A 26,675-nucleotide genomic window follows, 5' to 3' on the forward strand; every position below is an offset into this window, starting at 1 on the left:
TATTCATGAGGAAATTATAATATATAATTACATAATTATGTGCGTAATTATATGAAATATATATTTAAAGTACAATAAATTCACATATATTTTAAGATATTTCGTTATTATAATTACAAAGAAAAATGGAGAGATGCATTGAATGGAACAATCTTTTTATTTCACACGACTTCGAACGATAGACCCATGTATTTAATTAAACTGCGGTGCGTTATGCAAGATGTTAATGCACGTAATGATTATACGTATCTGCATAAGTATGCATAATGGCTGATTACGAGGACAGCGACGAGAAGGTGAAGGAAGAAAAAAAAACAGGGGAGAAGTACAACTTTCTCCGATGCAAAATATGTGTGCCATCGCCTTCTTAGCTCCTCTCCAGAGGATACGCCTCTTCTCCTTTTCACTTTTCGTGAATTAAACCCACGCACAAACAGCCAGACGCTAATTAAATTCGCAATCAAAAGTATGATGCGATCAGATTACTGCAAAGCAGTGGATTTATTAGAAAGTTTAGGAATACTCTCGGGTATTTATTATCGCTTATTTTTATATAATACATACAAAAGAAATAAAAAAGCATTGTTTATTAAATTTATGTAAGAAATTGCAAACATTTTTAGCTTTTAAGCATCGTGAGTTTACGATATAAAAAATGTTGCTGCTATTAATAGAAAGATACAAAAAAATAAAGCGCCGCGCATATAGAGTTATTAAAATTATTCTTGATGAATTTGATTTTAATCAATTAAATTAAATTCTTTAATTTAATAAACTTTCCTGAAAAAAAAATTATGTAGATTTTCATCATGAAAACGTAATAAAATTCTTTGTACTAGAGTCAATTTAATGCAATCTAATTGTGTTATTTCACGCTGTTTTGAAAGACAGGATTTTTTAATCGTATTTGACAGCGAAGTGCGCTTTCCAGCTGAAGCTGGAAACGTCTCCACGAATCTTCTCCGCTGCGCGTTGCGCGATAAATATCGCGGAAAATTCGCGGTTGTTAAAGACCCGAGGAATGTGGGAGCTAAACGTCCAGTTATCCGAGCATAGATTTATTGTTCCACTTTCGTGGGCTGCCGATCCGTTCCTGACCGCGGCTGCCGCGCTGGCAACTTTACTTCTAGTCTCCGCGAGTATAGCTCCGGATTGTAAATCTTCACGGTACGGCGAGACGCAGCTGTTATCGTCGCGCGGTACACTCGCATGTATTAAGGCGATTCTGGTCCATTATAACAAACGTATCAGATTATGTGATATCGGGAACAAAATATAATATAGAATTCTTTTTTATTATGGTGCTATAAAGAGCGAAATAAATTAGTATCTTGTATGTTACGACTCATATTGGATAGAAAAAATTTATGGAATGTTCTGAAAATTTTCTTTGCGATTCGTGAATTAATAAAAAATTTATTTGCTTCGCTCGTTCCTGATATCATAATGTAATAATTGCAGCGAGGGAGATCAGATGTCTATGTGTTCAGCGAGGAAGGAAAATTTCTTTCTAAAACTTAAGAGACAGATCTTTTCGTCCACATGGTTAATTGCAGGATTCAACTGCTTCGTGCTCGTAAAGAATCTGTGACTCGCGTGTCACGAGATATTTTTGCAAACGCACCGGACATACCATTAATGCACGCGACTGTACACGAGATTCTCCGCGAGGTATGTCGATTTCACTGGTACGGACTTGAAGCAGGAATTGGTGAGAAAATAAGTTAGTCTTGTGTAACTGAAGTGCAAAATTAAACATATTATTATTCCTACTAAGTTTGGTGAAATTGATTATAATTTTCTTTACACAAATATATATATATATATATATATGTCCTCTATTAATCATATTTTATCACTTTAATGTTATATGTATTTGATGGCAATTTATTTGTTATACGTTTCTCTTATTCAGCAACAGATTATCTCTCTCTTTCTCGTGTCTTTCATTGGAAATTAAAACAACTGCATTATTTGACTCAGAGTTGCATTCGCAGCTTGCGGCAAATGTTTTCTTTCTTATTACAAGTAATTCAGTTGCAAAATATTGTCGAGCATCTCTCGCAACAAATGGTAAAAACAAAACGCCTGCGGCAACCGCGTTTCAGCTTAAAACTCGTACTTTTATAGTAATTGCGCCATTACACGCACGAAGGTGTAAAGTGGTAACGTACTCGCGCAAAATTATATCCAGACGGCAGATGGGTCTTGGTTCAATTACTGTTTTACAAGCAAAAGCACTGTCTGGTCGCGTAAATATCGAATATACAAGTACATTATATTAGTAATTCAACCAAGAAAAAATTGAAATTATATGAAAAAAATAAGTAAAAAAATTCTTCGTCTTCTACAGAAGTTGAAGAAACCGAATTAATATTTTTTTTTTTTTTTCGCTTTCAGAATAATGTTATGTCATAGATTGATGAATTTCTTTCAACAGCGGCTCTTTGTCAGAATATGATTAAAAATACGATATTCTACTAAAGAATATAAAAGTAATATTAATACTTTTACAAAAATAATTTTGATGATTTAAATTATAATTTTTTAGGTGTTAATTTTTTTTACTTGGTACAATTTATCTTGCACGATAGTCGAAGGTTATTCAGGAACTTAAGAAGAACAAAAAAAAAAGATATTAGTAACTTCCCGATTCTAAAAATGAATTTTCTAAGAAGTAAGCCTTATAAAAAAAAAACTTTATTTTATATTTATTTTTCTTTTATATAGAGTTTATGTCATCTGTCTAATTTTACTATACTGATAACAAACTATATATAAAGTATATATTTAAGAGTGGCATATTAGAAAAAAGAAAATCAATTAAATCTAGATTGACGTTAATGTTTACAAGAACGGAGGTGTCGTCTTGAAACACGGTGACAAAACAATGCAGATTTATCGGACAGAGATTTGTCGTTCGACGGAGGAATCGACACATACACACGTCGCTGTGTACGTTGAATGCAATTTGAGGTAAAGTGTGACGCGTACGTTTAAAGCGTGACGTGCCCCGGATGCTCGTAAAACATTCTCTACCGCGTGGCTACCGAGTCGTAACTCGCTCCCGCTTCCTAGGTATTGTTATCGCGTACCCGGGGGATTCTTGGATCTGCATGCGTTACCATGGACTACCCGATGCAAATTATTCATGCGATTCCTTGGAATATGATTCCCTTGAATTTTCGTATATGATTATTCTCTGAAATCATGCAATGCCATTTCCTCTCATTATCAGACGCGTTTTCTTTCGAGACAATCTTATATTATTCTCATTCATCATTCTCCTGCATAAATTTTTTTCTTTTTCGGAGAAGATATGAACTTTCGTCACGTAAGAAATTTATTCATTATTCCGAATGGAAGGTAACGATGGTTGTAATGCGAGGTAAACGACCCTCGCGCGTCTTGTAATTAAAATAATATTTTATAAAATACCGCTACATCTTTTTGTGACGTATAGTCTTGCTATCTTAAGATTCGTGCCTTATCTTTTATACATATACGCTTCTTCGCTTATCTGTTTGCAGATGTAATTTGACGTTTTTTATTCTATTTGGCTCTTTTGTTATCTCTGCGAAGAAGACTTCGTTCTTGCCTTTTATCAAGAAATTTTTCTGATATGCACGATTAGTAGAAAAAATTATACTGTGACAATACGATATGAATGTTTATAGCGTAGTTGGTGAACGGATGTTCTTGAGACTCGAGTCTAAATAATGCATTAAGAAGCGTGCGCAGAAGCCTAAAACCCGTAATTTAGAGACTTGGACAAAGCGATAAAAAATGTCCGAGGATCGGTTCGGCATAACGTTACCTTGATGGCTCAGTTTGGCCGAGGATATCGTGAATTTTACGAGGAGAATTCTTTATTGGCGCTTTATAGCGAAATAAAAGCTAAATGTCATTTCGCGAAGTATATCCATTTTATTATTAAAAATATATATATATATAATTGGGATTCCTTCTCTCTCGAAAGGTCATCAGGTATCACATTTGATATGCATCCATGATTTGACATAAAAAATTGGACTCTTTATTAAAATCGTCTCTTTATTAAAAGTATACTCTAATGATTTCAGAAAATATGCTTAAAATATTTACTCCCCTCGATTTTGTTTTTACGCAAAGTGAAAGGAAATATTCAACATGTTAGCACGCAAGTAAAAGTAAGATCATTTTCTTACACACGTGTAAGAGGAAAGATTAGCTTGTGAAATATTGCCAGATTTACTTTACTATACCCTCTATATATCACGATACACGAGACACAAGGGGGGTATACACGAATACAAATCTCGCATTTCTCATACTTGCGACTCGGACCGTTTCCATAATCATCGACACAGTTAATTTCCCAAGATGACTTTTGAATGGTAAACTCGGGGATAACCGGACCAAAGAGAGAGCCCACTAGGAGGGTTCTCTCTATCAAGGCCGCGGGCGAGATAGTCCTTTTATTTTCTGGCCATTTGACGAGAGCGACATGCCGAGCATTCCTCGCTGGAATAGCCGTGTAACTACGCCCTCGGCATTGCGCTCGCCCGTGCTACGTGCGCGCGCGCGCGCGCGCGTGTGTGAATGTATTGGAGCGCGTACGCTATCGGGGCTGGCGAATGTACGTAGTCGTATTCACATGCATCCAGAGGCGCGCTGGTATAGGGATGCGTACATATCGCTAGACACATGCGTATATATACATACATACATGCGTGCGTATGAAATAAGACACACGCGCAGCGCGTACGCGTAAAGGACGGAGCTCCAAGGTCGATTACTGGTTAACCCTTCCCCTCCGCGCCATTCCTCCGAGAGAACCCACCGAGACGGAAGGAGAAAGAGAAAGGGACAAAGACAACGTCCTCTTTCTCTCTCTCTCTCTTCTTGAAGAGAGATCTAGTGTACGAGATCTAACCAGCGAAATTTTTGAATAATAGTTATTCAAGAAAATTTCCACGGGGAAATTGTATATATTTTTATTTCAGAAACCCATTATCTCCATTAATTCCATAGATCCCCATGTCATCAAGTGGCAAATGATGAGAATTTTTTTAAAAGATAGAGAGAGAAGAGACATAAAAAAAAAATCGGCACATATAATAGATTACTCTACACGCTTATAGGTTTCTCTAAACTTTTTCTTTTTACTTTTTTTATCACATTAATATTTTATTTGAATTTCGGTAATTAGTTTCTCAATTTTTAATTTTTTTCGTCCGTTTAAAAAAAAGATTATATTAAAAAAAAATTTAACACTGTTTATTAATATTGTATTAAAATACGATCTGTGATAAGAAATGTAATTTCCAATAAATATTTATTTTCAACTTTCATCTATAGAAACTAGAGCCTAAAAATAGATTTATATGTCGGTTTTAGTATATATTTTTCAGGTTCTACATCGGTTCAATGGGATCAAGTGAGACTCGAGGGGGTTTGCGGTTAACCCGATCGCATTCGCGATAACACTAAATCTCGCTTAAAAGCGAAACCTGAGACTGTGTCAAGTACCGATTGTATTATTCCCTGGCGCACATACATACGTAAAGAGAGATGCGTAGGTAGACTACTATCCCCGGAAATATTCCCGATAACTTTTGCCGCAGGAAGACCGGAAGCGGGATACGTGCGCGGACAATTACCCGGCGGGTCGCGATTAATCGCGCGATCGTTCATAGAATCCAGCCGCCTATCTTGTCCACAATACGAGAATAGCAGTTTTGCTCAAGCGACCCCCTTCAGTCGCGCTCGACTTTCCGGTTTAACCGCTCCTTCTTCTAATCGCTTCTCTTCCTGTGTGCGTCGGACGATCCTTTCTCGTCCTTGGTCTTCTCTGCGCATCTGGAGATGTAGCGACCAGCGAGAGTTGCATCTCGAACCATTTTATCCGTTTCGTGAGATTCAAGAAAGAGGGATCGAAATTTTTCGTATATTTCAGTACAATCTACAAGCGCTTCTCGTATAGCTTCAGCTTTGATCGTCGACAGATAAGACTCGATCGGCGTTCGGGTTCACGAGTTACGAATTGCGGACGCGCGTTGTTGTTCCAACGCGGAATACCCAATGAGATTTTCCGATATCGCTGACACCGAATTTAATTCGGGACGAATGTCCGCCGTAGACGATGGACTGATGGACATCGAAATGGTCTGTACGCGCTGATAGCGATTGAGGTCGCACGCGAGCAGGGACGAGATCATGAAAGCTCGCCCGTTACCGGGTTAAGCCCCACCGTGGGCTACATATATGCACGTGCGTGGTGCACAGTTTTCTTCACCTAAAGTCCCAAGATAAACAGATATATCGTTTATTAAACCACTCAATTTTCGAAATATCATTGGATATTCCGTATAACTATACATATTGTTATGCGTGGAGAGAATGCGATCGTGCGTTTGACGATTGCGTAACCGCGCGATTGACGTCGCACGCGAAAATCGCGCAGAAAAGTGCACGTGTTTGTCAGCGATGGCCTTCTCCGTTCGAGGTTGAACACTGTCCGTCGCGCCGGATCACTATCAGAGCGTACGAGAAATGTCGTACATGCACGCACGTACGCAAAACCACGGATGAAGCATCGGGATACGGGATACGCGAGACGCGCGAGTCTGCGTGCGCTCTACCGTGACGCACTTTAGATCGAGATCGGATCGAGCGATAGAGAACTAGTCCGGTTTCGTGCTGACTTAAATGACATTTTTATATCAAGAATATATTCATTCCAGCTTATCATTTTGTGTACGTTGCCGGTACGTTTCATACCGAGTATATGACGTGGTGGTTCCACCGGATTAGTATAAAATTATTCTTTAGATCGAGATCGGATCGAGCGATAGAGAACTAGTCCGGTTTCGTGCTGAGTTAAATGACATTTTTATATCAAGAATTCATTCCAGCTTATCATTTTGTGTACGTTGCCGGTACGTTTCATACCGAGTATATGACGTGGTGGTTCCACCGGATTAGTATAAAATTATTTCAAGTCCATTTTAAATAATCTATTATATGATTCGTAACAGAATTCGAAAGCTTTAAATAATTCGATATATAGTATTTATATGTACGAACGCGCATGTATGCGTACTAGAGTTGTATATCAATCAAAAGATTCCAACATATTTTAATTTTAGACGCATAAAATGTGTGCCCCGGACAAACATGATAAACTGATAAACTGATAAAGTGTGTCATAATTTAAAACTTTAATAATGTTAATAGATAATATGCTTATAGGCTTATACTAACAAAAAACACGAGAGGATAAAATCATTTCTATCAATTGGGCAATAATTAATCGACGTGAGAGATTTTAATATTTCTACGTTTCTTAACAAAGTTATATAATAAAAGGCTCGAAGCAACGTGTCTCACAAATCGCTTACAAAACCGCGTTTTTCGTTAGAATTGCTCTATGGTATCCATCATGTACTAAGATTATTATTATGCAATAAAATTGAAAAAGACTCGCTCATCCTCCTATTCTTTCGTAGATATGGAAAATTATCGGAATGTGCATCCTATACCGCACGAGAAAAAGAAAACATGTGTATGTACACGCAACTTGTACTGCACGCTCGCTATGGTTGCTTACGCGCATTTAAGAAAAAAAAAGAAAAGATAATATCGTTCAAGTAGTTGTGGAGTGAAAGTTTCGAACGTAACGAGTGCGCCCGTTGCCGATACCTGTTTTACGTTCCAGATAATTAACATCGTTTCGCATATGAAACATTTTGCGCCCCGGAGGGGATTTATACGACACGTTTGCTATTACTCGCCCCGAGAAAAAAACTATATGTGATACACGTAATATGTATGGGGAATATTATATCCTACGTCTTAATATAAAATTTGGAGTGAACCGCGCTTTCTACGATTCTGCTTCGAAAGTCGAAATTTTTAAGCGAGATGAGAAAAGGTTTTAAGAGCGAGAGAAGAGAAAAAGGCTTGCCTTTTTTCGGTCATTAATGTACAATACTTTCTGCGCTAAGCGGCTAGAAAGTGATCGGTCATCCGTGACGAAACACTATTAAATTACATCTTCTTCAATGAACATCGCATTGTACTTTCGCTCGAAAACTCTTCCTCATTTTATGGAGCGTACGATACCAAATTCGATGCACGCTCCTTCCATATCACGCTCTTTACGCGACGCTAAATCCGCATAAAAAAAAAGGTAATTAGTCTCTATCATTAATATCCTGATCGTAAGACTAGGCAATCCGTAAACTTCGAGCGCGAAGAGAAAGGAATTTATCTTAACGAATCTCTTTGCGAGGCGTATCGAAGGAGGCATTGCGTTAAAGTTATGGAATGAATGAGTCGCAGATTAAGTCAATCATAAATTAATCAATGTTTCAATATAGACATAGAAAGAGAGAAAGTATAGATTGAAGAATGAGTTTCAATATCTGATAAGAGATACCTGAAATTATTGAGATTTATTCTCTCTTCAAATCGCTCGATGCTCGCACGCATCTCTCTCGAATGAATGATATTTCGATAAGGATTGTAAAAAAAGTACCGTTTATATTGTTTCATTACCGAATGTCACCGTATTCATACCTCTTGAAATTCGTATGTAACCTATACGTATAAAATTTTGTGATATAACTTCGTAACACGCTGCGCGCTGAGAGCAGCGTGTTTATCGACGTCTTGTTTTACGAGACGTCGTTAAAAACGCTGTCGAAATCCATTTCCTGGTCACAAACAAGTCTGTCCCGTAACTGCTCTCCTCGCGATAAAAATACGCTCATGAAATATACGCAAGTATCCACGAACACAATTGCTATTAATAAATTCGTCATTCGATGAAAAATCGGTGCAAAAGAGAGAATATTTGCAGAAAATAATCGATATTCGTATGCGTATACAGGTGGTCATACAAATTTACGAACGTGTTCTATATAACAATGATCTGTAATCAATTTACAATCGACTTTTCCCTAACAAGAGTGTCGATGACTTTTCAGTTGTAATTAAAAAAAAAAATGGGCTAAATAGATTTCTTGAAGTTCTTATGTTAGATGAAATTTTATTTTGGTACTCTTACACATCGAGATATGGCAATAAACGATAAGAAAAAAAAAAAAAAATGCGGACGTAGAAGATGGATTCAAATCGCATATTCATTAATGGGAAAAAATCTCGTATTCTTCCCACAATTAATTAAAGAATCTTACGACTACATAATTTATATATAGGTTCAATAAAAGAAAATAATACATAAAATTTTTATATAAAGCACATGTGTGTCGGTCGCGTAATAACAAATATTCCGGATTCATACAACGAGGTATATCCATCTCCAACAGAGAACCGTATAATTTGAAGTCCGTTAACCAAATCATGAAATCAAACAACTGCACAGGTGTGTTATCCATTTCACTTTACTACTTTCCTGTTACTTGACGAGGCGCAGAGAAAAAAAAAAACGGCTGAGCGCATATTTTTTTTAGACTCTTGCATCGTGCGTTCGGAAATAAATCGCGATAATTTGTCGTTCACATCGTTCACAAGACGGTACGCTTGGTCCACCGCACCGCGCGGAATCCTAGTTAATTAATGAATAATATAATTAGGCGGGATTCCCATGGTTTCCCTTTTGTGAGACTCAGCTGTGAAGAGGCAGAAGGAGCGCAAGTAACCGGCGAATTCACGACGATTCATTGCAACTGCAAGAGAATCGAGTATGTCGGCTACGAGCGCGGCGCGATTGAAATAATAGCTCGTGAGAAATTTAGAATCATGTCAGCTGAGAACGTGTAATCATGATGTAATTCTCAAGTGTGTTACCCTGTATGAATGGCAGTTATTATATACATATGTCTATTTAGAACACCCAAAATTGGCCAAATGGTGTTTCCGTTTGTTACTTTATTTTATTATGTTGTTTTCTTATAAAATAATAAAACTGTTAAAATTCGGCAAATATATATCGAAAATATAAATCTCAATATTTGAAAGCTATAAATCGATTTTCTTTCCCGAACGAATTATTCGATGACAAATAATCACTAATAATAGTAATTCAATTACATCTGCTAATTCGTATTATTATTTGTCATCTTCTTTGCATATAGCTTTTCTTTAAATCAAAGATTTCTAAATTAGTGATTGAATTATTTTCGTCGAACATTAACGATAATTATTTAAAAAGAAATTAATAAACTGATTAAATAACAACCGATAAAATCTTGTTCATGTAAAGATGTATTACTTGTTAATGATTTGTAATAATAGTTATTTGATAGTCATATGTAACAATCAGTTCTTACATTGGAATTTTCTTTGTCAATAGATCAATCACATGCATATCAACGGAGATATATTTTCTTAACAAACACAGTCTTGTATGATCCTATATATATAAACCATATATTCCATATCGTAAACGTAAAATTTTTATAGACACATAATTCAAGTGTTATAATAAAATGTATTACTTACTATTATTTTAAAGTTTTTAATATGCTCTATTGTATGTGGTAAATAATGAAACATAGAAGAAACTTTTACATATATATAAAAAAAAACAGTACAGTGTTAAATCTTACAATATAGCCACAGTTTAATAATATATTTTTTTTCAAAGATTATTAATTTTTATGAAAAAGATGTATAATTGAATAATGTTAAATATGTATCAATAATTTAATATTAAAATCTGTTTCATGTACAAATCAAATTTTATTCTCGAGATAAAACAAGTTTTTTTTTTATTTTATACAATAAGTTTTTTTTTTTTAATTTTATACGGTATAGGATGCAAGTTCATACATATATGTAGAGTTACAGAATTGCAAAATAATTTTCAAAAACTTTTTTTTTAATATGTCACGCATGAAATTACATTCTTCCTTCAATTACATGATATTAGAACATCCAAATATTCTTACAATGAATATCACTTTTAAACGAAGCGAAAGCTTCGAAGACATCAAAAACTAATTTAGATGTCATTCGCATCGCGCTATCTAAGATCTCAAAGATAAATAAATAACAAAAAGGATAAGAATTCTCGATGGAGTAACCGTATAAATTCCTTTCGCCGATCTCTCTCACCTGATAGCCGATCCGATGAAATGATCTATTCAATGAGGAATCCGCTGAATCATTCTCATCTTGATTTCCCTTCCCGGAGATCAATCCTTATTTCCTTTTCTTCCAAAGGACACAGTGCAGGAACGATGTCGCGCGAATATCCGCTAATGTATGACTTTTTTTTCGGAACGTACACGAACTCGTCAGAATCGAACACGGCGGCGAACACGACTGATCCTACTCGGTCGAGCAATCACGAAGAACTAAACGCATCGCTCGCTGGTCGGCTGGTCAGTCAACGCTTCCTCTTTCGTCGCTGCTACGAGTGAAACCGTGAGAAGCGCCAGCTGACGCCCTCTGTCGAGTTTTCCTCACACCTGCTCGCAAAATATTAAAAATTTTCTGATCGGTATAAATGTTCTCTGAATAACTGTAATACCTGCTGGATTATCTCTCAATCGGTACTCAGAGAATATATATGTAAAATGTTGTTTTTTTTATTTACAAAAGAGATATATATAAAAGCTGATGTGTAATAATGTCGTACAATTAAGAGAGAGAGAGAGAGATGGCATTAAGTTCTGAATATATTTGATAAGCACGCATATAGATGAAAAAAATAAGCTTTTTACGAAACACTTTTGGATTTATAGTTTTTATTGTGAGCGCACGTTCGATGATAATTATAATGTTAATTGAAGCTGAATCCATTAATCTATAATGAGGAAATATAGTAAAATTCTTAATTAAATAGAATTTAAAATTCGCTGATGCGTCGCCAAAATTTATTTGTTATTGGAATCGTGCTCTGACTTCGCGCTTACATATATCTATATTTTGAATTTAATTTTATCGAGTGACGAATAATTCTGACCTTACTCTCTTCCTCTTCCTCGATGAATCACTGGGAAAATTTGCGGGACAGTTTCTGGAGCAAATAAACAAATTCGTTTTAAACTTGCAACCGGCAGTTATGCACTGTATCAACTTTCAAGCGCAAAAGATGCGGTAACGAGTTTGCACGCGATATCCAATAATCTCCCGTATATATCTAGAAAAGCAGGAGACTGATTGGTCCGCATTATATTCCCTAGCGTCGTCGCAGAAGCGTAAACTTTCGGTACATTTTTTTGCCGATCAAGACACTTTCGCGACTCCTGGCAACACTGCTCACACTGCTCCACTTTGCTGATTCGCTCTTGTCGCAGCGACACGCACGTATGTACATACATACATATAATTATATTCGTTCTGTATCTCATTTCGCGTGACACGTACTAGTAGTGAGATTCAAACCAATGTTTCGAATTTATCCCGAATTCGCGCGACTTTACAATACACTGACAAACCTCTCGCGGACGTATCGGTCGCTCTGTGTGAGTAGATTATAACGTGACGCGATCAACACGCATATATGCGAGTATAGAAGCTTGTGGCGAATTTCAACGGAATAATAACGCATAAATACGCATAAGCGTTTTCCTGTCGTGTTCTTCCTGCTCAAAGTGTCGCGCGTCACGAGCCGCGCCGAGTCGTCCACCACGAGTCGTAATCGCGAGAGCCGGACGAGATAGAGGCGCATTGGCCATCTTGGAAGACATGTCGCTTTGGAATAAACGTCAACGGCACGGAGTGTTTACCGTATACACATCATAAATGTTGGCGGCAACTCGTTGTAATAATAACAACGTTTGCGGTTGATTGCCGAACGGCGACGGCGACGGCGACGACGACGACGACGACGACGACGACGACGACGACGACGACGTCGACGACGACGAGGAGCATCACGTCGCATCACGGCGGTGGTGACACGGTGGCGTATCTGGCGACACGCGGACGTACTTCCAAGCGGCCCGTCCTAGTACCTGCATCACACGATGAATCGCGGTGACGGGCTGGTGCAGCGACGACGCGTGGTCAACAGCAGCAGCGGCGGGAGCGCCGGTGGTGGTGGCAGCGGACTCGGCCAGGACAGCGGAAACACGGACCTCATCGGTCACAACGACAAACTGTCCGGTCAGAGCCCGGACTCAGATTACTCGTCCCAAAAGGATCTCAATTGCAATCCCACTGTCGACGAGGACTCGGACAAGGAGACGCGTCTGACCCTTATGGAGGAGGTTCTGCTGCTGGGTCTGAAGGACAAAGAGGTTCATTAACGTTTTAGAGATTTCTCTTATGCGTTCTATGCGGTGGATCGTTGACCGCTACATATCCTTCCTTTCATAGGGATACACTTCCTTCTGGAATGATTGCATAAGTTCTGGATTGAGAGGATGTATCTTGGCGGAACTTGGCTTTCGAGGTAGAGTGGAATTGGAGAAAGCTGGTATGCGTAAGAAGAGTTTATTAGCGAGAAAACTTCTCTTGAAAAATGATGCACCTACGGGAGATGTATTGTTAGACGAGGCCCTGAAACACTTGAGAGACACAGATCCACCTGAGACTGTGCCAAGCTGGATAGAATATCTTAGCGGTCAGTTTTTTTATTTATATACATATATATAAACACGCAAGATGTTTGTCTTGAAATATCTTGTATGTTGTTACAGGAGAAACATGGAATCCTTTAAAATTAAGATATCAATTGAAAAACGTCAGAGAACGATTAGCGAAAAATCTTGTTGAAAAAGGTGTCTTAACTACAGAGAAACAGAATTTCTTACTGTTTGATATGACAACTCATCCTCTTACCGATAATCTTGCCAAAAGTCGTCTCGTAAAAAAGGTAAATTATCCATTTTTCTATAAAATATTATATTCTGATTATACTATCTATACATACATAGTATGTTTTTGAAATTAATCGCTAAGCTAAACATATTTATTTCAAGGATAAAAAATAGCTTGTACAATCATAGATTTCTAAATTTATTTTGCATAAACGATGTATGTTTTACATCAAGTGCTCACAGATTAAAATATACACACTGATAGAAAATTTATATTGCTTATTTATTGCTATATATTATAGCATCAAACTGAACTTATTGGATCACAAGTACTATTATTGTTTATCACTAACAAGAGGCTTGCTAGACATTCCTGCAGAATTTTTTTATAGATAAACAAATGTTTCAAAAGGACAAGTTTTTTATTCATGATTTGTGTTTTATCTGATTTTTCTTCATCTGCGAGTTAAATAGTTTTACTTATATTTTTTAAAAGTTGGCAAATACATGGCTACTCCATTTTATTTCTTAAACTAAAGAAGATAGACCATGTGTGACATAAATTTATTATTTTGCATTGAATGCATTGTGTGAATACACTGGTGGACTCATAAGCTATACATACACATATTAAAGAAAAGGAGGACAACTATTTTTTTTTAAATAGAAATAGAGAAATGTGTCGATATAATATAATTTGTAATGCCTTTCAAAATTAATAGAAAATATTCTATTATATAATGTTTGATTTAATAGAATTTATACAAGAATTTTGAAAGTTATACAAAGTTATACAAGAACGAGAAAGTTTTATGGGTTTGAAATTTTATATACTAGATATAGCCTTCCCTCAACACACGTATCTTTTGCGCACAATTCTAACTTGTGACTATTTTTAATATTATTAATCTCTAGCATTTATTAATATCATGTTAAGAGATATGTAAACTTTAATTAATTGTTTATTATAACGTTATTAATTCGTGAATCCATTATTAAGAATTATTTATGTTAGTTTTTCATACATTAAATATTTTGATTTTATAATACACACACACACACACAATGTATTAACATTTATTTGCTAATATGGCATGGAAAACTGATTGCAAATTATAAAATTATAAAAGTAATCTTTGCTGGACAAAATTTCGAATCTAAAATTCATATTATTTGTTAAATTTTTTTGCATTAATTTTATTGAAAAATGCTATCATTTTCATTACACAATAATATGCTCGCATTAATTATTAATAAAATATAAAGTTGTCTCTTCAATACCGTTAGTTTTTTTATGAGCTACTATTTTTTTTATGATGACAATAAAGTTTACTTTCAACAATTAAATTTGACCTTTATTAGTTTATTTTTACAGTTATCTTTTAAGAAATAAAAGGAGGACACCTTCTGTTATAAATATTTTTATTAAATTATATTATAATCTCTATATACATAGAAAGTAATATCTTATCTTTATATATGTGCTTTATTACCTACATTGATTAGAAGCTATATGGAAATGAAAAGATAACACAAATTAAATTCTACGTATATAGTGATATAGTTGTATATATATAGCATTATGTTATCTTTTCTATGTAATAATTATTACTAATTTAATATATAAATAACGGGATAATATATTTTTCAAGGATAATTTGATATATAAATAAATTGTTTATTAAAACAGAATTTTATAAATTATTTACTAAAACAGAAAAAAAAAAGAAAAGTGATCCCTTATGTACAAAAGTTTTCCATCTGCAATTCAAATTTGATTATGTAACAACATTAAATATTCTTATTTTCTAGTTAATTACTGAAAATATATGTGAAAAATTCTTAGCATTAAACATAAAATTATACAAATAAAAAAAAACATAATAAAAGATGAAAATTAGTTTTATATTTTGCAAGAAAGGATATTGATAGGAATTGCGTGTTACATAATTTATGAATAGCATGCGTATGTTGCCTTTTTGTCTTCTAGATCCAAGAGGCTGTGTTAGGTCGTTGGGTGAATGATGCCGCTCGTATGGATAGACGAACGTTAGCATTAGTTATTTTAGCTCATGCAGCTGATGTATTAGAAAATGCATTTGCGCCATTGTCGGACGATGATTACGAAGTAGCGATGCGAAGAGTACGGACGTTATTAGACCTCGATTTTGAAGCGGAAGCCACTAAACGTAATGCGAATCCAGTACTTTGGGCTGTATTTGCTGCATTCACTAAGTAACATTTATCTCGTAAATTATATGAAATAAATATCGAATATTAGTGTGAATAATACGATTACAAATTTTGCATGTCTTTTAGTTGTAATACAAAAAAAAAAAAGAATCATTCAGACCAAATTATCTGTATTAAAACTACATAGAACTACTCTTTTTAGGAGATTACAGTCATTTCCATTTATTGTTATTTAATACATTTGATATAGCTGAATAACAAATGTTCGTATTTAAATATTATGGAGTAACAAGTCCAAAAGTATGAATGTATGTTTTATGCTCGATAGTGCTATTTCCATTCGAAGAGAAACGGTTACATTGTGCTGAATTTTATTCTATGCTTTTTGCTTAGTGTCCATCGTGTTTACGAGTCCATTTGTAAACACAATATGAGACGCGGGACACTATGCGGGGTGCCTCAAAATGGATGCTAGGTGGTAGTATGTTGAAGGAATTTGGATATATAATAATTGAAATATGTTGTTAGCCATAATTGAAATATATGAATATGTACATATATCTTTTTAAATTCTATTTTTTAATATACATGTGCCTCTTTGTTTATACATAGTATATATGATTTTGTGTTATATCTGCGCGCGCACGAATTATTTTTGATTGAATATATTTTAAGCTTATATATAATTAATCTCACATTGATCTATACTTTAATTTTTTCAGAAACGGTTTTTAGATATTAACCATTGAAAAAATTTTTAGAATTATCAACTACTTTTTTTTTATTCATTACATGGATAAAACTTGTGGAGATAAGATTTTACATATGGCAGACCTCTGGTGTGACATTAGATTGTCACATTTTTCTGATAATCATTTAAATGTTATAAATTCTATAAAAAAAAATTCTCTTTACGCTCTTACTATCTTTACAGCTTAATATATTCATAAATAGTTAAATTGAATTTATTCACACATTTTTTTATGTTATTATATATGAATTCTTATTGTACTTAATTTTAAAATCTAAAAAAAAAAACTCTTTACGCTCTTTCTACTTCTATATAAATGTTCACTTCATACAGATCATTATCTACAATGTCCTTTGATATGTAAAAAGATTGTATTAATATAGTATTATTGTGGAGGAGTAATGTATCCAGATTTAAATACAAAAAGATATTGAATTATTATTTGTCATTGATACATTTTATGTTACTGGAAATTTTTTAAATAAATGATTATTTCATTACATAATCTATCAATTGAATATAAGAAATTCTCTTTGGATAATAAAAATTGATTAGCATTCCATTTATAAGATAAATGGGATGTTCCTCAGGTTACTCACAGAAAGAGACAAAATACCTCATTTCTAAAATATATAAATTTTTTCACGTTTTTTAATATTTTTAAAAGTAAAGTTTTATCTAAATTATTTTTTTCATATTCGGTATGTGTGTACATATGTGTGGGAATATTAAAAAATATGGCGGAAAATATCACGTGTCAAGAGTACTTCAAGGGACGTTGAATCATTCTATACTTGTTTTTAAATATAGTTTTGTAAATAATTTAACACTGTGAAAGTAATATCTCATGAAAGAGAGTTTATCGATAAAATCATCTGTTTCAGCAGAGATCCATTAGATTAGAGGTGGATATAAACTACTATTGGGTAGGGTTTAATGGATGGAATATATTGTAAGAGCAGAGCACATATATAAAAGATATATGTAAGAGATATGTAAGAGACTTGTAGTTACCTGTATGACAAAAGTAGCTCTAATATAAATTCAAATACTTCATATATTTACTCTCACTTGTTTTCTGTTACTAATATTGTATAGATACATATATGTGATGTATATAAGTAATAAAAATGCAAGAGGCATTTGAAGAGTAAATGCTATTTGGTCGGGAGTACCCGACAAAAATTAATTTTTCTGCCAAATCTTTATTCCTTTACGCGCGAGAACAAGTGATAGTCGTGCTTAGAGTCAGTATAGTCAGAATTAATTTTTAATTAATTCTTTTTGAAATATTCCTTTTTTATATTTCGATTTAATTTCGGCATTTACTTTCTGAATGCCTCTTGTATAATGCATATTGGATTAACATGAATGGGAGGGGGTTAGATTATAATAATATATGAAAAAATATCAAATTTTTAACATTTTTAAGAATTATATAATACATCTTTTGTAATAGCGCCTATTTTATTTTTGATTTGTAGTTTGCATATCATCCAAAATCCAGTTTATATTGCTATTCAATTATAATGATATTATAATAATGATTACTTTGTCATTTTCTTATATAAAATATAAAAAAATGATAAAAATATAAAAAAGCAATACAAAAATATATGTATACACACCTTACCTGTTTAAATATTTTTTATAAATGTTATAGAGATTTTGTGCGTTACACACTTAATATTATCAAAAGAATATTGTTTCAACTAGTAAGTTTGCTAACATAAGCAAACATGTGCCAGTACAGATTATGTTTACTGGAAATATAAGTGCTATCTTTTCTTTTTCTATTATTATAATAATTATATAATTATTGTTACTAAAACTTTTCTTTTCTGTCATGATATTTTGACGTGAAAAATCAAATATGGTAAGATAAGTTCTGCTTAATTGGAGCAGAATTATATAATGTTTTATATACAATAATGCAATAAAATAAATATTTGCATCTGATATGATGTGTAGATCTATTGAAAATAGATGTAGATCTCTTTCAAAATCTATCAGTTATAATTGCATATGTTACTGTTTACAATTGCAGTTTTTTAATGAGGGATATAGTTTTGTATTTGAATATTTATTACAGAAATTTAAGAATCAAAAAGTTTTTAACATAACAAGTCTTTGGCACAAATGTCTAATTACTGTTTAAGAAATTAGTCCTATTAATCGTACTATTATATGGACGTAAATGTGAATGTGCTTGATAACGAGAACAAAGTGCAACTATTTATCTCTTACATTTTGCAGTTAAAATTTCTTTTTATTTAAAATTTGATATATATATATATTGCACTTAAAACGTGTATATATACAAAATCGATCGAGTTCTATTAATATCAAATTATTTAAACCAAAACACATTTAATTTTATATATATTTGAATATTTTTGTAAATATGGTATATATATATCTGTATATTTAGACTTACTCTATAATTTTATGTGCACATACGTATGTAGTATACCGCCGATTAAAGTTCAATAAACAAGAAATAAGGAGCACTTATTATTTTCTATTAAATCTTTTTTTTTTTACCTTATATGTGTGCAGTACAGAGAAATAGAAAAGTGATTTTATCATCAATAATAATACAACGTAATATTGATCAGTATTTTAAGTTGTATAACAATTGTTGTATAAAGATGTATCACACTTTATTAAATAAAACAATCAACATTAGGATAGAGAGAAAGATGTAGTTCAGGAGTCATGACTATGAAGCAATTCTGTAAAATAATATTGTCTAATCGTAATGAGGATGAGACAATAAATCTCTTCACTTTATAATTTCACGATCACTTTTAACTCACTATACTAAATGTGTATGTAGAAATATACACATAGATCATCATTATTATCATTTACTGGCAAATTATAAACATTAAAATTATTTTTCTATTTTTTTTCCCCAACATTATAAATCAGTAATATTTTCTTTGACCACAATTAGGGAAATTTGATTAATATAAGATAATGAAGTATGTATATATTAGCAAATAGCTCAGTCGACAAAATATGAAATTTTAGTGTAAGATATTTATAAGAAAAAATACTAGAAAAATTAATTATAGATATAGAGTTTATTTATGTACATATAGAAATTTATACAAGTTATAATAAGATCATAAAATTAATGTGGCACAAAATTACATAAAAATATAGATATATTATAATATAAATACAAAAATTGTTTGGATATCAAATACTTTATCCTTTGCATATGTACATAACCCTTATTTTTTTATTATTTGTTGTATAACACAATATAAATTAGGCATTGATTGTATAATTCGAATTTTATTATATTTCCATTAAAAAAAAAAAAAAAGATCTAAGATTCTTCAGGAACTTCTAAACTAGCGATTTGAATAAGACCATATTCTCCAGTTATCATCCAATTTTTATCTTTTTCGAATAACGATTCAGCCATACCTTGTGATAATCCAACACAAATGTCAGATTTTATAGTACGTAAGCTCAAAATATTTGTGGGTCGGAAATCTCCCAATGCAGTTGCAAAACTTATGTTATATTCAAAGTTGATGTCACTTAAGAGTTTTCTATAATTTAAGTCACCCTTAAATATTATTAATTTAGAATTAGAAAATAGAGCATATAACTTTTTGTCTTTTTCTTTCATTTGTCTAAAATCGTTCGGTCCTGTCCAATAGGGCTCCTTCTGTTTAATAGAAATAATTTAAATTATATTTAATGAAGGAAATCTCTTAAATAATAACTGAATGATATTGGAAGATAAAAATTAAGTATACCTTAATACACCAAATTTCACGATCCAAAAGATTCCTGAACATTTTACCCAGTAGTTTCATATTTGGATAATGATCGAGACTATTCAAGTGATCTAATGTCCAGTGGAAATCTTGAATCGTTGTGTCACTCACGTACCACGGATATGCTTTTACATGAAATATTATCTTAGTTGCAGGTGCAATAGTAATAAAAAATGCTGCTAAACACAAGTCACTGAAGAGTTCATATCCTGCATTATCAAGCACTATATGAATATTATCAAGACTTTCATCTGTTTTTTTTTTTACAATATTCCATGCAAGTTCCCAATTGTTTATTAATATATTTTCATCCAAAAAATCTATTATATTCAATGGATTATCAGTATGTTTTTGAAGAGATCCTGCACTTGCAGATAGATCATATCTGGAAATATAAAAATATATTATTGTTTGTAATGTGTATTTTAGAAGAAGTAAATATAAAAATGTTACTACCTGTTACCCCATAAGCTCAATTTCAATAATTTCGAAAAATCATTCTTCGAGCTTTCCTCATTGTATTCCTTATTACATACTATGTCACTTACATATGAGGCAAGAATATTCATAGAATCAATGGAGTTAATAAAAGCAGCTTGTTTTATGTATTCAAATGGGTCGTAACTTTGCATGCTACTCCTAGTTTTGTAAAAAGATATTTTAGCTTGCTCTATATGAATTTATGCCATACATGGTATATCAAAGCTTACGTTAAACCAATTTCTTGAGCTAATACACGGTACATATACGTTTCACAGTATAACCATGTCGTATTGAACCATGTAGGTGTTTCACCTTCTGTATGTGTCTTGTTTTCCAAATATGTATTCCATTCCTCTGCATCATTATTAATTGCTTTGGTATTTAAACGCATGGGTTTTAAAGTCTTATTAGTAACTATTTCATTTTTTAGTTGACCTATAAATCTTATGATATCTTTGATATCATTTGCCGCATCCTGTAATAATTAATATTGTTTATATATTGTGTGCTAACAATGCTATATTGCCTGGATATGATTACCTGGCCATAAGCATGTACAATTTCGTTTTTTTTTTGACAAATTGTATCAATGATTTTTGTCAAAATCACTGGCATTCTGTCTTTGAGTGATACATAAGCATAACTTCTGCAACACAAAGAAAAGATATTATTTGCACATCTTTCTGTTTCAAAGGTCAGCAAATCTTGATAACAGCAGCAAACAAAAAATCATAGATAAAAATAATGAAGCACAATCTTCAGGCATTACCGTGTATATACTCCAGACAGTGGTACATCAAAAGGAGTGGATATGTCTTGCGAATCTGGGATTCTAGAATTTATTTCAATCATTGTATATTTTGATGAAGTTCGAGCAGACAGCAAGACCTATATAAAGCGATAAAAAATTATAATAAGTAGATATCTGTAAACGGTTTCAAATATTTTTTTAGATTTATCACGTTATTTTGTATCGCATATAGCTTCGTACTTCATGCATTTAAAACGAAACAAAAAATATGTCACGAAATTCGTTTTTTCTATGTATAGTGTGTCATTCTGTGTTTTTTTTTTATTTTTTGGAACTTTAAACAAATATATTTCGCGCTTTAAAGAGAAGAGGTTACGTAAGTGTACAAGCGCACAAACCGTAAGAATTGCCGAAAATAAATTACAGCTGTTCTTTGTCATTGTAACTTATCGAAGATGATGTTGCGCGTGATTCTTACCCTCTTATATTCTATCCCTGTCAGACGATTCTGAAGAATTATCTACGAACGTAAAAAATACTGTTCAAAGTAGAATAGTCATCTACGTAGCAGACTACACACTCTCCATCTTTACATTAAAAATAATATGCGATGCACATGCGCACGCGCATGCGTACTCGCAGCATAGGCGCATAGGCATGCACATGCGCAATCACTCGTTCTTTCGGTATTCTCTCAAGTGGTCGTTAAGTATGCGTGCGTATATAAGAATTATAATAGTTATTATTATTATAACTAAAGATGTGTATTTGAATAGAGGCATAATATTAAAGTGTGGAAGAGGAAAAGGAGGAAGCAGAGATAAGCAGAGGGTAATGGTCATTTATCTCTAATTCCTTTTATCGTTTGCAATTAACTTTGCGCGATTTCGCAATGGCAGTAGCGTCTGTTACTTTCCCGCCAAAGTTTTCTTGCAAAGAAATTTCATTAGCGCAGAAAGTTTTCTCGACTGCGGCCTTTACGTCTCGAATCGAGTATATTGTCTAACAATGTTACATTTTTGTGTGTCTCCTGTAGATCGAGGCGAATAACGAGATAGAAAATGGATAACGAAATGGATGCACACTAATATCTGTCCACGGATATGCGTGCACACATATGCAGAGCTCTGCATGAGATGAGATCGCCGCAATATCGGTGAGTTTAATTCTATAAATGAGAAAAAATAAGATTTTCTCTGATTGTGAAGAGCTTATTTTCGAGCTTTATTTATATATTTTGCAGAAAACTTATTAGATTTGCGTTATTAACATCACAAAGCCGCGAAAATTTATATCTCCGTTTTTTAAAAATCCTAGCCTTTAAAAGCGCATACTTTACTTTTGTAAATAACGGTTTGCAAAAGCCTGATCAATATCAAAAAACTTTAATAACTTTAAATTGAATACTATGTGTGAAAAAGATAGTTTTATAAATAATTATTTAGAAAACTAAAAATATTAATCGAGATAAGGATACTGAAAATATAATAAAAGAAAATATATTTTAGAGAGATTTTAAAGATTATTCTTATTGCATCCAAAAATTATTATTTAAAAATGTGCTCTTTAATTTTGTCGTATTTCAAAATGTCTTTATATCGAAATATTATTGTGATATATTATAATTATATTTGTGAAAATTTTTGATGAATGTTTCCACAATATAAAAGCTTTTTTTTTTTTTAATTCTGCTTTTGGGGAGAGGGGGAGTATCAACAGATACCGGGTGTATACTGATAAATGAATTAATGAACTCTGCGAAAAAGTTTTGCTCGCGTTATAGCCAACAGCTGTAAATTCAAGTGTTCTCTCTCTTTCTATCAAACTTGAATTTACATAATGATCGTTGCTAAGGTACATTAGCTTAAGGAGGGTGCGAGTTCCGACGAAAGTTAGTCTCAACGCGTTATAGATACCCAGAGGAGAGAGAGAAGATTCGAATAAAACGGTCAAATTGTTTCGTCTCTCGCTTTGTGCACTTTTTGCCGGCTTCTGAAATGGGAAACTCTAGCGATAATTCAACTACAGCTGCACAGCGCTTTAATAAACTTAGATAGGGGAGACGTGCAAGGCAAAATTCACAATTGCGTATCTTAGACATTGTCGTACGAAAGAAAAATCGTGATGAAATATAGTCTTTATTAATCGCACTTTAACCGATGTTACGCACAACGTATTAATACAATACATTTGTATCGATTAGGCGCGGATAATATGTAAAAACAATTTCTCAGTAGTTATATGAACATCTTATTTGAATTTCTTTGATTTATTAATTTTTTTTTTTATTTATTTTATTTGCCAATTAATTTGATAATATAATTTTTTCCTCGCTTTACTTATAGATTGTCTGAAAAATATCCAGAATGATAAATATTGGCAGTAATGCTTGTCGATAAAAAAATTTAAAAATAAAAATGATAGAAAAATAAATGGTTTAGATTTATTACAATATAAAATTTGAGATTTCTTCACGATTTGTCTTAGATTATAACAAAAGAGGAACACTTCATTATAGATTTGAAAGACTTATAAAAAAAATATTTTTATATTTTTTTCTATTATAATTATTATAATTATTATTTTTTTTACTATATTTTTTATTATTAAATTATTAAAAATAGGCGAATATTTAAAAATTAATTGCTATTGTGTGCAAATGTTGTCTTGAGCCCTTAACTTTATTAATGTTACCACTATTTTTGCGCAAATTTTATTAAAAACGCTGTCCTTGCGGTAGGAGCTGTTTAAATTATTATTTTCGAATTATTTTTGTCTGGACTTGTGATGACTTCTGTTAATCTCGACTAATATCCGATCATTAAACGTCATAGTCACAATGCATACAGGCAAGATAATATCGCCGCTCTATGCGTTCTATTCCTTCGAAATGAAATCTGTGCAAGCGGATTCGCCGGCCTCCGCACCCCTCCATCAGATCCTATAGCCTGATCCTCCCATCCACGAGAGATCTGGGAGCAATGTTGCTAATTACTACATACCACCGAATGCGGCATAACCCGCGACCCATGAATTCCACCGCGCTGTAGCCGATGGTGTACAGTCGCAAGAGTCAGTTTTCATCCGTGTAATTTGTGGAAATTGCGGTTTCCTATGAGCGCGAAGCGAACTGATAATGCACTACCAAACGTCAGCCAAATGTACAACACTTACATTTTCTGATATAATATTCATATGCACACATATATATAACATGTATACGAGATATTTATAAATACTGATTTTTTTTTAAGTTTTATAAATTTATTGGCACATTTTTTCGAATTATGGTATAAAAACAAAATATTAAAAAACTAATATGCAAGTAATATGTTTCTGCGTTTTCGTGTGTTAAGAAATGATTTTTGAAAAATGTATCCTGAATAGTATAACATAGTTGCATATTATTTATTAATTTGCGAATTAAGATATCACTCAATTCAATTTAATTCAATGATATCATAGTTTTATTGATGCAAGTGGAAAAAATTATGTTTTGAACTTTTTGATGTTTTTTACATGTACGAACGCGGATATTATTTATTTCCTATTTTGATTATTTCCTATTATTAATGATAACTGACATCATCATGATTTAATGAGTTTTTGTGCAAAATTCATTAACATGGTCGGGTCGTATGGGAAACATCATTATATATAGTACAAAGTCGTAAATACGAGGACCACATGGCTGGCTTAGTTCTTGAAATGAGAAAAACCTGCGATGAAAATGACGATACGCGAGCGGTAAAAAGTATTAATTGTTAAAATTAATAATATATAAAAAATAATATATTAATAAAATTAAAAATTAATAACGGATTAATCATAATTAATCCAGCGTTGCTAATACTCAGATTGGCTAATAACAGCATGATAAATATATCATATTATTAATATAATTATTTCTAAATCTTTTCGACTTTCAATTATTATCACGTAATGGCATATTGAATCATGAATATAGTATATAAAAAACTATTAATTAAAAGAATTTTCTTATGATTTATTGAAAAAACTTTTTAAATTATAACTATTTTATTTATAAAAATTTAGAGAAAGGACTCTCTCTCATACACACACACAAAAGAGAATTGATTGAGAATTTTTTGTAAGTTTATAACGAAATTAATTGGCATATGTGAGGTTTCGAGATATGTTAGAATCCCTATAGATATGTTAAATATTAACTAATCTCTTACACACACATATACATACACGTGCGCGCGCGGTTAAAAATTATAGAATTATGTAATAAAAACTTTCTATATTCTAATTCTTCAATTCTTCGGGATTTTTTTCTTTTCTAAAAATTTAATCTTCGTTATTTGGCGATAAGAATCAGTCGTCTACATTTTTACGGTGTTGTAACAATATTTCTTCAACTTGGTGGAAAGTTCTCAACAAATGCCATATTCTACGTCATACCAAAGGTATATTCCAAAGGGCATAATTTAAAGAAGTTTCTTGAGGTTGTCGCGAACTAGCGCGCGCAGCAGCCAAACGAAAACCCAGTTTGAATGTAAGAGTATGTAAATGATAGGAGCTGCTAGGTAGGAGAGAGTTCATTATAACCGGGTATAGTGCGACCACAAAATTGTTCGCGGAAACTTTTGTGAATGGCAGTTAATTATAATTAATTCCGTATTGTCTACTCGACAGCTCGTGCTAATTCCTTGCCACCGACGAATCGCACGCGAACGCAACCGCAGAGTTTGCACCCATTCGCGCAGACAAATTATTACGAATGTTCAATTAAATCGTGCATTTTCAAACTAACTTTCGCACGATCAATTTTTTTCGCCAAATTTTGCATTCCTCGGCCGTCGCATCACGCAGTGATCTTGAAGGGAGCTTGAGGAATGCTCCAGATATGTAATTTTTTCATTCTTTGCATTCAAAAATAAATTTATCGTTACTTATATAACTTTATTTTAGAAAAAGAGGAGGAAGAAAGGAAAAAGTGTAAAAATTGTGGT

General features: G+C 32.9%; 3 protein-coding genes across 4 annotated transcripts in view; 1 reads left to right on the forward strand and 2 right to left on the reverse strand.

The window, feature by feature from the left end:
• LOC115243161 (partitioning defective 3 homolog) overlaps window positions 1–12,090 on the reverse strand; it is a 30,035-nt gene extending 17,945 nt beyond the window's left edge. Inside the window, exons 1-2 of the mRNA XM_029819917.1 lie at window positions 11,918–12,090; window positions 11,065–11,420 (exon numbers count right to left, since the gene is read on the reverse strand). The gene's annotated coding sequence lies outside the window, so the exon portion shown is untranslated. The remainder of the gene's footprint in view (window positions 1–11,064; window positions 11,421–11,917) is intronic.
• A 180-nt stretch (window positions 12,091–12,270) lies between these two features.
• On the forward strand, window positions 12,271–16,066 carry LOC115243162 (Golgi phosphoprotein 3 homolog sauron). Its single transcript, XM_029819918.1, has 4 exons — window positions 12,271–13,196; window positions 13,276–13,522; window positions 13,599–13,774; window positions 15,709–16,066. Exons 1-4 carry the CDS (start codon window positions 12,924–12,926, stop codon window positions 15,955–15,957), a joined length of 945 nt encoding a protein of 314 aa, XP_029675778.1. The 5' UTR covers window positions 12,271–12,923; the 3' UTR covers window positions 15,958–16,066.
• Window positions 16,067–19,959: 3,893 nt separating this feature from the next.
• Window positions 19,960–22,331, reverse strand: LOC115243180 (protein-glutamate O-methyltransferase-like). 2 transcript variants are annotated; one of them, XM_029819961.1, is made up of 7 exons: window positions 22,175–22,331; window positions 21,715–21,833; window positions 21,486–21,591; window positions 21,173–21,420; window positions 20,919–21,101; window positions 20,442–20,847; window positions 19,960–20,350 (listed from the first exon to the last, which is right to left on the reverse strand). In XM_029819961.1, exons 2-7 carry the CDS (start codon window positions 21,795–21,797, stop codon window positions 20,003–20,005), a joined length of 1,374 nt encoding a protein of 457 aa, XP_029675821.1. In that variant the 5' UTR covers window positions 21,798–21,833; window positions 22,175–22,331; the 3' UTR covers window positions 19,960–20,002. The 2 variants fall into 2 exon arrangements, with proteins under 2 accessions (XP_029675821.1, XP_029675820.1); XM_029819960.1 differs by having other exon boundaries at window positions 22,095–22,312.
• Window positions 22,332–26,675: the final 4,344 nt, after the last annotated feature.

The sequence above is a fragment of the Formica exsecta genome, unplaced genomic scaffold (assembly GCF_003651465.1).
Source record: "Formica exsecta isolate Colony F162 unplaced genomic scaffold, ASM365146v1 scaffold696, whole genome shotgun sequence".
NCBI lineage: Eukaryota > Metazoa > Arthropoda > Insecta > Hymenoptera > Formicidae > Formica > Formica exsecta.